Source organism: Candoia aspera, chromosome 10 (assembly GCF_035149785.1).
Source record: "Candoia aspera isolate rCanAsp1 chromosome 10, rCanAsp1.hap2, whole genome shotgun sequence".
In the NCBI taxonomy this organism is placed as follows: Eukaryota; Metazoa; Chordata; class Lepidosauria; order Squamata; family Boidae; genus Candoia; species Candoia aspera.
The window spans coordinates 18,074,601-18,088,150 of NC_086162.1; the positions used below are offsets into that span (position 1 = coordinate 18,074,601).

Below are 13,550 nucleotides of genomic sequence, written 5' to 3' on the forward strand. Positions count from 1 at the left end.
CTAGCACCCTCTGCTCCTATTTGCCCCCACAACATCACTGTGAAGCACTGGGTTGAAAGAGTGAATGACCCAAAGTCACGAGAGAGATTTGATAGCTGGGATAAACTAGAACTTGGGTCTCCCCGCTCCTAGCCCAGCACCTTCACCACTGTACCACACTGTGTCTTGGGCTGAGAAAGAGGCAGTGGCCTCAAGTCCCCCGGAGAGCTTCCATGGCTGAAGGAGGACTGAACCCAAGTCTCCTCATTCCTATTCCAGCATCTCCGTCATTGCACCATGCTGGCTCTCGGGCTGAAAAAGAGAAGTGGCCCAAAGTCCCCCAGGGAGTTTCCATGGTTGAAGGAGGACTAGAACCTAATTCCAAGTGAACTTCAACAGCTGAAAATGGACTGGAACCTATGTCTTCCCACTACCAGTCCAACGCCTTCACCACAGTGCCACATGGTTCTCTGTAACTGGCTGCATTTGTAGGCACCATGGCCAATGATGAGGAATGTTGGGAGTTAAATCCACAAGAGCTGGAGTGGAACCAGCTGTCTTTCCCTGGTCCCCCTCCCTTTCCCATAATGCCCCTGATAACATTGGATCCTCATTTTGACCAACTTGAGGAGAAGCCTTTGAAGTAGAGAACCGGTGAGGCTGACCTTCCTAAGGGGGACCTCCAGAAGTTGGGAGGTCATTGGTTGAGGGCTTCCAACAATTGAAAACTGCAACAAACTGCTGGACTTTCTGGAATCCAGCCATTCCTCACTTCTGTTTTCTGCTTGTTTGCTTTAACATTAATGTTGGATTTTATGGTCTTACGTGAAATTGCTTTTCTGTTTGTTTATTCTAAGCTGCCCAAAGAAGGTTTATGTTCTGGGATGGTGTGCAAATGTCATTAGAAAGAAACAGCCTGCTCCTTTCAATTATAAGCCTCTTGGCAACTTTAAAAAAAAAACATTCCTATTTTCATGATTAAAGCGGTTTGAATGCTTCAAAAAATCGTGGACATTTCTCCAGTCATTCAAATGTTAAGTGGAGTAGCAAGCCTTATGGTCTTTAGCACTTCAGTACACTCTAGGATCCGTAAGGAGAGTGGGTAAGAAGGCAAAACTAATCCATAATAATAGATATCAAGTAAGTGAGCCTTGTCGCAAAAGGACAACCTATTAGCTGCCAATGCCCAATATCTATTTAGTCCTTTCCAACTGCAACAAGCGGGTTAATGAAATGAGACTTGGTCTCCTAAAGAGAGGGGAAGCATTATAAGTCTGGCAAGCTGGTAGACAGGTATTTGCTTGCTAGCTTATGAAGATGCCCCTTTGATGAACAAGGAAGAAAACTGGAAGGAAGTCACCTTTCTTTTTTTCCCCTCCTTTCCCAGCCATCAGTGTGCCAAAAAGAGACGTATATGACAACCTGGCTTGTGAATCACTGTTTTAGGGCGGTCATTATTTCAAACACATACAGTATAGAAGGACAGGATTATAAATGTCTACTAGCTTGGCATCTCATCCTTCCTCAAAACAGCACTGCTATCTTCGCTTCTGACATGCCTGTCTCCAAAAGAGGACTAACCTCGATTTAAAGAAATCCAGGCTTGAAACCTACAATCAGAGATTAACCCAGTGTTTCTCAACCTGGGCAACTTTCAGATGGGTGGACTTCAACTCCCAGAATTCCCCAGCCAACAGCTGCCAAGTCCAGATCCAAAGACAACTCAAGGAGTGGGTGGGCTTCAGAAATTGTCGGAAACCCTAAGAGGAATAGACTGCAGAACATCTTACTGCATTTACCTATTTTTGAAAGCTTCACGAGATGCTGATTCCTGTTTAGTCTGTTCTCCGTATTTATAAGAAGTTGAAGCTTGGGAGCATAAATACAAATTAGAGTTCTTTGAGTTGCTTCCCAGAGGGTGCACTGGCTGGTGCAGAGTTTCTCAACCTGGGCAACTTGAAGATGTGTGGACTTCAGCTCCCAGAATTCCCCAGCCAGCACAGCTTGGGAGTTGAAGTCCACACATCTTCACATTGGCAAGGTTGAGAAACAATGGGCTAAATGATTCCAGCTTCCAGACTGGAGGTCACTTCAGTTGAGACAACACAGTAAGCTCTTAAACTTCAGGGCCAGGCGTGATGGAAAGAGGTAGGTTAAGATGGCATCCCCACCCCCTTGGAGTGGGGCTTTTAGCCTTCAAACCCATGCAAGGCCAGCCTTTCTCTAGCACATGATCTTTCAAGCATGGGGAGCAAGAACATCCCCACTTCCTCCATCATGCTCATGCGCACACCCTCCACTCCCCAAGCCCCCAATCTAGCAGGGAACTTACCGGCCACCCGGGGATCTGCCTTGAGTCCTGGTACAAACGAGAGCAAGGAAGAAAGAGAGGGGAGGAAAATGCATGAAAGACAAATATTGGTGGGGAGAGCAGAACAAGAAAGGGAGAGAGGAGGAGACCAAGCAAATTGTTGCTGCAGGCTGAAGACCACCTGCTCTTCTCTGGCTGTGTGTGCATCATCCACTTAGTTTAGCTCTCACTTCCCTCGTTCCTGTCCTATCCCGACAAATGCTTGCAGCAGGTGGTTATTTTACGCTGAACAGCTGCTTTGGGGCAGCGGGGGGAACATTACAGACAAACCAGGGTTTTGAAGGATCTTCGCTCACCCTATTGCACTCCAGCTTCTTCAGGGAACATCCGTTTGGCCAGACCCACCTCCATATGCTCCTCCCCCAAGAATCTGTTTGGGTCCTTTGCTCCCAAGGCATGAATAGGAAAAGGAACCAAGTATCTGACACACACACACAAAAAAAAGCAGGCGGGGACCCACATTTTCGCTCCAGAAAGGCACATCCTGCCAGCCTCCTTCACTGCATTGCTCAGTTCCATGAACAGCATTTCAGTTCCTGGGTTCTCAAACTCAAGCAGGAACAGCCACATCTGAAGCCCACTGGCATGGCCAACAGGACTGGGCCATCTGAATGAAAATGGCACTGCCCGTGGCTCCTAATTTCCTTGGACTGGCCTGGTAAGCCTCCCCACCACCCATTCCACAGATGGCCTTACACAACTTTGGACTGGGAGTGGGAACAGATTTGTCACTAGACCTCCCCCAAAGCAGCCGTATTAGTAGTAGTAGTAATCTACAATTAAATTCACAATCTAAGACCGATGGAGCCTAATAATTCAACTCCTAACCAAGGACCTAAGAATTATAAAAGTAGTGTCTGAGAAAACAAGCAGTTCCTAGGAGGACTTTTTTTTTTTTTGTAAAATTAGGGAGTTCAGGTCCGATAAATTCAAAATTTCCAAATATCAAAGGAGTCCTTTAGGTATTGTTCCAAAGGCTCCAATCATGATTGATATAACAGCAGACTTCTTTTTCCATAAGTGTTCAACTTCGATCTGTAAGTCCCTGTATTTTGGAATAAGTCCCAGTATTTTCTAAAGGAGCATCATCATCATCATCATTATTACTATTATTATTATTATTATTTCCCCTTTTCCAGTCCTTAGAACCCCTTCTGATCCTGGTTGCTAAAAACCAAAGACACAGTTTCCCACCCTTTTGGGTGGGAAATAAATAAAAACTAAAATAAACTAAATAAACACTTAAACTAAATAAAACAAAAAATAAACACACTGCTATTAAAAGACCAAGTTCCCAAAACATCCCACTTAGGGTGGGTTCTTCTTCCTTTGTGACCCTGTCCCCAAATTCTAAGTGTGGCCCTCAGCCATAGGTTGCCCATTCCTGATCAAAGGAGCTCATGGCATCATCCCTTACGTTATCTTCACAACAGCAAATCAACATGGTGGAAAGAAGGGGAATTGGCTCCAAATCCAGAAACCTGGATCTGTTGGCCCCAGAGCAACCTTCTGCCAGGTTTCAAACCTGGCATTCTGAAAGCATTTCTTAGAAACCCATCTTTTTACATCTATCTTCCCCAGCCATTAACATGGCCTTGCAGAAGCCCTTTAAAACATGGTTCTACCCACTGGCTTAGGGATCCCATGATAGAGTGGAGCCTGCTAGATGGCTAGCTGATAGTTAATTGAATGCACTCTTGTATGCTTTTCTGCCATTTTCTCTTTTATTTTGTTTTTTCTCTTTTTAATTTAAATTGGCTGCTTCCAATGGTTTTTATGTATCTCACTTCATTATGTACTCTGCCCAGTCTCTACATGAGATGGCAGCTATGCAAATGTGACAGATAAATAAACAAGTAAACCAACAGTAACTGTTCAAAGAAATATTTTGCTCCTGTTTTATTTTACCTCATACATATCCTGGCTTCATCTTGTTTATGCTTGGTTTTTTTTAATCTCACTATGCTCTGTTTTTATTTCCTTTTTAGATGGACTTTGCTGTTTGCTTCTGGAGCAATGTTTTGGCTACTGTAAACGGCTTTGTGATTTGCTATAGCGAGAAGTGGCATAGAAATGATTAAAATGTATCATACTCTAATTATAATGTATAATATAAACATAAACATGATCTCTGTTTATGTTATGCTTCTATTTGTTTAGATAAGTGAGCACTAATTGTTGTTCAGTTACACACCTTTCCTGCTTGCCTGCGCCTTCTGCAACCCCCAAGCCTGGAGTAATTATTATATGTCCTGGGCAGGTCCACCCAAGTGGGTGTGAAATCTGAAAACTGCCTGGAAATCTTGAGAGTTATAATCACTGGAAATGTCCCAGGTAAATCAGATCAAGACCTGCATGGTGCCAAAAAGTTTCAGCTTCCCCTATGATCAACCAGTCCCAGTGCTCTTAAGGTATTTATCCGGGATTAGTTACATCTGAACAAGGAAGTTCAGATGTAACTTAATAATGTGACAATCTCACATTATTAAGGGTGTTTTTTAAAAAAGAAGGCATTGCAAGGAGCTCAGTAGGGTCTCTGCCAATTGGAGGACCATGCAGTAAGATGCGAAATGCCTTTCAGTCTAAGTGTAAAGTAATGTGTGGGAGGCAAGTAGGGAAAAAAATCCAGCTTCACATTTTTATTGATGGGGACTGAGCTACCCGTGATAGGTCATGCCTGTGAATCAGAATTCAGACTTTCATTTTCTTTTTTTTTCTTTTGCAAGGTTGGTCACTGACTTAATTGGTTTTCTGGGTTTGCAGAATCCACTGAGCCGTGAACTACCCACACAGCCAAGATTGAAACAACTTGCTAGGTTCCACCCCCACCTCACCCCAAAATAAGCTAAGCTAAGTTCAGGTTCATTGAGCTTGGTAAGGGGTGCATGATGATGTTTTAAATATTTTGTTTATGAAGAAAGGAAATAGGGGGGATATGTTTAAACAGAAACATAAATATAAAAGGAAGGATTCAAAGTGGGTTTAGTAGATATAGTTTGTAATAGTTATATTGTTATTTTGATAGCCCTTAATGGACTTTTGCGGATTACGATGGAGAGATGAGGTTTTTAAGATTGCTATGTAGAGAATGGAGTGAGGATATGGGATGAACAGATGTGTGGTTTTTCTTTAAAAGAGAGTGATAAGTTGTTAATTATGCTTGCTGGGGATGAAGGGGGAGATTTTTTTTCTTTTTCTGCACTTTTTAATTTTTTTTAAAAAAATATTTTTCTTCCTTTTTTATGTATTTTGATATTATATAGACTGCATTAGTTTTATTTGTATAATATCATCTTCAATAAAATTATTATTAAAAAAGAGCTGGTTATGGGGTGTGAATGTAGCCACTAAGTCTGCAGCTCACCTGGAGAAGGGTGCTGTGTGAACCCTGCCACTAAATACCAGCTTCTGGAACCAGTGATATAGCTCCCAGCCAATCAATCACACCAGTTCACCCCGTTGCTGCTGCTGGGAGAGTAGAGAGGCACCCATTTTTAGTTCAGAGCAAGCTATTCCTACTGAATTGATTCCAGAATGGAATGGCAAGGTGGGGCGACTTCTAGTGCAGCTAATCTGGAGGGCTGCTTAGGAGCAGAGGACCCGCAGCACCTCACCACCAGTTGCTCTGAAGGGCCTGGGATGATCAGCAGGTGAGAAAATGGCGTTGATGCTGGAGCATCTCCTTGGCATCCCTCAGCATTGCACAAAGATTCTTGGTCAAGAACAGGGAAACTTTTCCAACTTAAGGCACACATTTGCTCCCAAGGAATGTACCAAAAACAACCTATAAGGAATGGGCAGGGCCAAAGCGTGCAGGGTGGGCCCACACTTTCCCATCTTTTTCTGCCACTGGTTTATCCTCTTTTTCATTCTGACAACCCAGCAGGATCCAACCTGCCACAAGATTGAAACTGACTGCCTGTCTGACAGCCAAGTGTTACATGGACCACGAGGCCACAAGTTGCCGATCTCCTCACCCTTGCTATACTCACACTGGTTAAAGTCGTGGTTTAAGAGTGAAAAAAGAAACTGAGTGTTTTAGAAAAGGGGATGGCCAGCAAGGCTGAACTACTAGAGCAGTTTTTTTCAACCTTGCAACTTTAAGATGTGTGGACTTCAACTCCCAGAATTCCCCAGCCAGCATGGATAATTCTGGGAGTTGAAGTCCACATATCTTAAAAGTTTCTTAGGTTGAGAAACACTGTACTAGAGGAATCCACTCCCACCCCCTAAAATTCTAGCTGGTTCTAGCACACTGGCCACTTAAAAGTCCTTTTTGGCATTATTTCCCAGGAACCTCCTGGAATTACATTGCTGATGTCCTCTGTTTTATCTTTGGTTTTATTCCTGGACTATGAAACAAAAACCCAGTTATTTCAGAAATATTCCTTTATACTTAACAAGAATGCAAAGATGCTAACTTTGAAAAGGCTATTCTGCCTAATTATTTCCATCCCACAGAAATCTGAAGTATCCTTATACTTTATTGTCTTGTGCCTGTGAAACCTTTGCTGGAGGGCCCCACCACCACCACTAGGGTAGCTCCTAATTGCAACCCCCAGCCCCCACCCCAAATATGGGAAAGGAGGTACATGCAAGCAAAAAAATAGCCAGGTCTTATTGCACAGAACAGATGCCAGGCCAGGATAGTTTAATTTTTTTGAGCCCAACCAACTCCTATCATTCCCTCCTCCAGATATCACTGGCCATGCCAAGTAGGGCCTCTGAGGGTTGTGGTTAAGCAAGATTTGCTAGATCGCAGGTACTCAAGAAGGTGCACTTATTGTTTCATGCCAGATGGTGATGCAACACATAAGGTGTGTGTGGGAAAGCCTACAGAGCATGGCTTCTGAATTCTTCCCAACCTCTTTTCCAGCCCTGGCCCCTGAAGGCATCTGTATTTCCTTCTGTGTGACAAAACATGTCAAGAGTGTACGTGTATGTACATACCCATGCACTTTCCCCCCAGGGAGAAATCAAGCTATGTGCATATATGTTGCCTGTTGAGGGGTAGCACATGTGTTGCCTCTGTTAGCATGCGCTTTTGCGTGAAGCTCTAGTAAATGTAGGTCCATAAGTATTGTCTTGATGTGAATTTCTGTTCTCCATCGTGTTGCGTCTGTGTCTATTGTACACTAAGAAGCATGGAATGGGTTGCCTCTCAGTCACAAGGCCAAGAAAGAGGAAGATGGGAGCCTCAAGAATGGAGTCACTAGCACCATACTTAACTGCCCCCCCCCCCCAGGGATGCAGTGGGAATTTTTTTCTCTGCAGCCCCCGGCCAGATCTGGGCCATTCATAATTGCTGGGAGTTGGGTGGCATACAAGTTTAATCATTATTGTTGTTGCTGTTATTATTAAACTCCATCTTTCTCCTGCCAGACTAAATTTGATCCTGTCTGTTCTGATTTTGGAGCACAGACTTGCAGACAGACAGACTGACTGAAAGAGTCCTGCACCCTACACAGACTCTCTTTCCAACCTGCTATATCAGTATTTTTCAACCTTGGGAACTTTAAGATGTATGGACCACCTCCCAGAATTTCCCAGCTAGCCATGCTGCCTGGGGAATTCCAGGAGTTGAAGTCCACACATCTGAAAGTTGCCAAGATTGAAAAACACTGTTCTATATGATTGTTGGAATGGAAACCAAGCTGGACCGCAGAGAAATCTCCTGGTCAGCCAACGGAAGGCCATAAAGTTATTTGCAGAGGCAGAATAACCCAGGGTGATGTTGCATTTACTAGAAGTGGGAGAGGAAGGAAGAAGGAATTGACCTCCCCCCCCCCACTTCCTCCCATGCTCACTGCAGTCATAACAGTCTGTGCTAGCAACATGGTAATGCTGTTGACCCTGACTTCCTGGGGTTGACCTTTTACAGTACTGAGCTGTCTCCTCCCCCGTTCACACACCATATGTGCATCTTCAGGGAGGATGTGGTTGGGAGCTGCACAGCACAGGAACCAAAGGGTTGGTGTGCTATAAACAGCAAACAGGCCGTGATGGTTCAGAACCCCCAACGGAACAGGGAGGAGCACGGGTATTTGGATCATGGATGTTGCACAGCTAGAGACCACATTCCCAGAAATTAGATGGACAAGATGCTACCCAGGAGTCTGGAACAAGTTTATTATTATTATTATTATTCAAATTTTGCTACCGCCCATCTCCCCCAAAAGGGTCTTCCTAAGGGTCTCCTTTCCTTGCTCTCAGCTCCAGGCAGTACCTTTGGAAGCAGAAGGCATGGGGGGGGGGGCTAATTCCTATACTGCAAGGTTCTGAATCCCCCCTGGAGGGCTCTCAGCATAGCCCAGCGCTCACAAAACATCCCTGTAGGGTCAAGCTAACAAGCTGAGGCAAGTATTCCCTTTGGCCACTTTGAGCTTTGGTTTCAGGACAGGAATGAGCAACCTGAGGGTGTAGACCCAGATGTTGTCCCTTAAATCTTTTTTTGGCTCCGGGGACCCTTTCCAATCAACAGCACTTTCCCTTCATTTTAAGCCAAAGCACACACAAAAGCTACACATAGCAAAGGCTTGTTTGAAACACAAAGATCTCCCTTTCCCCAGACCAGGAACAAAATAGATAATTCTACTTCTGGCCACCCATGTTAAATGGCCTTATCATCTTTAACATCACTGCCCTCTCATTCCAACACTCACTCTCCCCCCATCCCATTAATTACAGCTCCTGACCACAAAAAGATAGTTCACGCTTGTCCAGGGGGGGCACTAATGAAATGACAAATAAGCCAAAAGAAGATTCCCGTGTTCTTCTGCAAAGTATTCTGGAATTCGGCTGTTAGGCTTGGTTAATGCAGCACGTGTTTCTGGATTTCCTATACACTAACCCAATGGCACAGCTTTGCACAACCTATCCAGGTCATTAAAACAAGGATCCAAGTTAACAGTAACCAGGCCCAGCATGTTCTGCAAATAGAAGAGAACATCTGTAGCTCTGGGTTGAATGGTGGAGTTCTTGGTGCTTGCTTGCAGAGGTGTCATTACTCAAGTAGGTAATGTCATTGCACCGATGGTGCTACCTAGTTGGGTAATGAAACATCTGCAAACAAACAACCAAGCTCAGAGAGCACCAAAAATTCCACATGTTCTGCAGATGTCAGGCTGGTAGCTGACTAGGTTATGCAGTTGTATGAATACAGCCCCCAAATCACATGCAGTTCTAGCAACATGGGCCTGGACTCCAGAATTTATCTTCTGGATTATGCGGTACAGATGTTGGGAGGGAAGAAGAGAGTTGTGCCAAGGCACCCTTTTCATGCTTTCCTGGGCACAGGCAATCAGCTGAAAGCCTGAACAGTTCAAGTGAAGCAAAGTAATCCAATTGCACAATCAAGGGTCAACTGTAGACAGGAGGAGATTCTAACCATCTGGAGATACAAGATCTTGCTTGAAACCCCCCTGCCCACACTGCTAAGTGATAGAAACATTCGTCCTGCTCCACAGAAGCTACTCATAGATAAGGAGGCTGCATCTATCCCAAGCACAGCTATCAACGTCCAATTGCATCACTGAGACAAAACTCATATTTATTCAAGTTAAGGAAGCTATTTTAGCCAATTCAGCTTGGAACCTCAGGAGTGAGCACCCCCTGCAAAATCTTGCTTTAAGTTTTAGTAAAGGCTGATCTGCCTCCTGGGCCAATGATGATTTTTCTGTAAAAGGATTGTCTCTAAGCTCCCAAGCTTGTGTCTACTGGGTAATTTAAGCACACAAATGGCCTTTTAAAGTGCAAAAAAAAAAGTTTACCCACAGTGCAATTGAAGGGATGTATCTTTTTCAGTAATGTGAGAAAGGAACCTCAGTGGATGAGTCTAACTTCATGTTGATTAAAATTCATTTCTTTGGGAGCAAAAAATAATGTTCCACAAGGATGGACTAGAGACAGTCTCTTTTCCTTAACACATGACACTTCTAATTTGTTAATACCTGGATTTTAATGACCTTGTTTTCTCTTGAGGCCTAAAAATGTGAATTGATCTATACCCAGATTAACATGAAAAGGAACCTGCCATGGGGCCAAAGGTTGTGTGTTCACACAACATGCACCACCTACTTACATTTGGGGAATTTCACAATATATTGAACCATCCATTAACCAAATGACCTGGTTTTACCCAACATGCCAAGCCACAGAGTAACTAAGCAAAGACAAAAAGCAAAAATACCCCCCTGCCCGAAACCTAGCATTTGAATATATTTGCAGCTATAGCTGCTGGGTTCGTAACTGATATCCTTAAGTGGGCTGTGTGAATCAAACCAGTGACCTTCTGGCACCCCAATGATTCTATGACCTTCACACATTCAAAATGTATGGAGAGCCAGTTTGGTCTAGTGGGTAAGGCACAAGGCTAGAAACCAGGAGGCTGAGAGTTCTAGTCCCGCCTTAGGCCTGAAAGCCGGCTAGGTGACCTTGGGCCAGTCGCTCCCTCTCAGCCCAACCCACCTCACAGGGTTGTTGTTGTGGGGGAAATAGGAGGAGAAAGGAGTAATAGGGATGTTCTCCACCTTGAGATATTTATAAAAATAATAAAGACAGGATAGAAAACAAACAAACAAATAATTAAATAAAATCATACGACTGGCCTGCAGGGTTTTGAATAAGGTGCTCAAAACTTTGAGAATAGTCCACACCATTCAAAAACAATGAAGATATTTGTGGCACCTTAAAGACCCCAAAAAGTACATTACAGTGTTTTCTTTTATAGATTACAGATAATTGTCTCTTAACCATTCGTTTAGTGATAGTTCGGACTTACAATGGTGTTGTAAAAAACGGCTTACGACCGGTCCTCACACTTACAACCGTCGCAGCATTTTCCACCCCAGTCACGTGATTGCGATTTGGGCCCTTGGCAATAGGTTCGCATTTATGACCGTCACAGCATCACATGGTCACGTGATCGCCATTTTCAACCTTCCTGGCCAGCTTCTGTCAAGCATAATCTGTGGGGAACCACATGCTTTGCTTAACCACCACGTGGTTCGCTTAACACCTGCTGTGATTTGCTTAATGACTGCCACAAAAAAGGTTGTAAAATTGGGTCGGATTCACTTAATGACCACTTTGCTCAGCAATCAATATTCTGATCTCAATTATGGTTGTTAAGCAAGGTCTACCTGTACTCTCAAATACAGCTTTTCAGATCTTTTGAATTCATCTTCCTCTCCCATATGAATAACCACACAGCACATAAATTAGAAGCTTGGGCAGATAAACCCAATGCCTCTGGAGACTCTCTTTACTGTACAATGTTATATTCAACTCCTTCAGTTGCTAAAAATATGTTTCAAGATTCCCACAAGCTGGCTGCTTTGCCCAAGATGCTAATGATGTTTCTCCAGAGTAGAAAGGGAATCTCAGGTGTTCTGATGCAAGAGTGCTCCTGTCTCAGCACAAGCCAAAACCACATACATTTGCTCAAAAGCAGGTAGTATGTCTGTTTGTTCACACATCAGTTGACACACAGATCAAAAAGTCAAGATAGTCCAAGAACTGGCTGGCATTCTTCCTGTTGCAACCTCTACCTTTGTGGGGGTTGGGGGTGAGGAGGGAGCAGCAGGGAACATCAGTAGCCTGTGCGATATTGGGACAGAAAAAAATCAGTTCAAAAGCTGGAAAAAAAAGAGAATGGGAGGCTGCGTTTACCCAATGCATATAACCTAGGAATTCAATTTCACAAAATATACCGAACCGTACACTAACCAAACAGCCTGGCCTCACACAAGATATGAAGCCACAGAAAACCTAACCAGGTTTAAGAAGCCAAGATTAGCGAGCTGTGTGAATGCATCCCCTGGGTTTGTTGCTGAGTGGTACGAACCCAGCCTCCCCGTTCTGGCGCCTTCCGGATATTGAGCTCCAACATCCAACAGCTGGTTATCTCTGCAGGCTGGGGAAGATGGGCAATGTGGTCCGCTAACGTCGGGACTGGAAAAGGACCGGCCGCGGGGTTCTCGAGCCCGCGCGCGCACCCGCCAGCCCACACAGGCGCGGAGGAGACCTGCACGCACCCGCGCAACAAAGGCGCTACACAACGCGGAGGACGGCCGGCAGCGAATCGCCGCTGCCCCAGCAGGAGACGGCGAGTGGGTCGAACGAACCCCGTGTGGGGAGACGCGGAGGGAGGAGGAGGAGAAGGGGCAGGGCCAGCCTGCTCTGAACCCTCTCTCAACCCAGTCTCCGAGGAAGAGCTTGCAAATTTACACAGGGGCACGCGCACACACAGACTGGCCCTCGCCAGTCTTTTCCGGGAATTAGAGAGACCAGCCTCGGGGGTGGGGGGGGACTGGGGGAAGAAGGGAGGCGTGTGCCTGTTCTCCTCCCGGCTGCGCTTCTTGGCTCCTTCCTTTCTGCAATCCGCCAACCAGAATCGGCAACCCCCCCCCCGCTCCAAAACAACCGCCGCCTTCGCAAGGATGCCACGCACTCCCTTCCACCTCCCCCCCGCCCGCCAGCTCCTTTGTCCCTCCATCTCTCCCTCCATCCCTCCGCCAGCTGACAAGGGACCAACCCCACTCGCGAGGCGCAAAGCCGGCGGACGCAGAGCGAACCCTGCCGGCGATCGCCGAGGACTGCGCGGGCCTCCGGTGCCGCCTCCCCGCCCGGACCGCCCCCTCTGCCTGCTCCCCCAGCCGCAGCGGAGCCCGCTTCCCCCGCGCCCGGCCCCCCGCCTCCCCCTCCCCGCCCGGGCGGCCGGGCTGTGCGCCGGCTCCCCGCCATCCGCAAGCTCGGCCAGCCCGGCATCCGCCCGCCGCCGCCCCCTCCTCCCCTGCGGCGCGTTCCTTACTCGAACATAGCCCGGCGCGGCAAGTGCGGGGCGGGGGGCGGGCGGACGCCCCCCTCCCCCGCCCGGCCGGGATGGAGAGGCGAGCGAGGTCCCGGCCGGCGGCCCCGCTGCGCCGCGCGGAGGAAGAGGCAGGCCGCTCCTCTCCCGCCCGCCCTCGACGGCGGCCGCCCCTTTTGTCGCACGCACCCCCTCGGCGGCTCCCCCGCCGCGCCGCGCGGCCGCGAAGCAGGGGGAGGGGCTAGCAGGAGCAGACGGAAGGCAGCGCGGCCGGGCGGGAGGGGCGGCGAGCCGAGCTCCGCGGGTGCGTGGGGACCTTTCGCTCTCGTGCAAGGGGAAAAAAAGAACAGCCGAGGGGGAAGGGTGCCCGGGGAAGGCAGGGCCTAGTTGGTT

At 46.7% G+C, this 13,550-nt stretch overlaps 1 protein-coding gene across 5 annotated transcripts in view; it reads right to left on the reverse strand.

The window, feature by feature from the left end:
- The window catches only part of GRAMD1A (GRAM domain containing 1A), a 47,598-nt gene extending 34,304 nt beyond the window's left edge, over positions 1-13,294 (reverse strand). For 2 of the 5 annotated variants that reach the window (XM_063311835.1, XM_063311834.1), the window contains exon 1: positions 13,161-13,294. In XM_063311835.1, coding sequence (XP_063167905.1) covers positions 13,161-13,168 — 8 coding nt within the window. In that variant the 5' untranslated portion in view covers positions 13,169-13,294. Of the gene's footprint in view, positions 1-2,311; positions 2,803-13,160 lie in introns of those variants that run through there. The other 3 variants (XM_063311833.1, XM_063311832.1, XM_063311831.1) reach the window with 2 other exon arrangements.
- Positions 13,295-13,550: the final 256 nt, after the last annotated feature.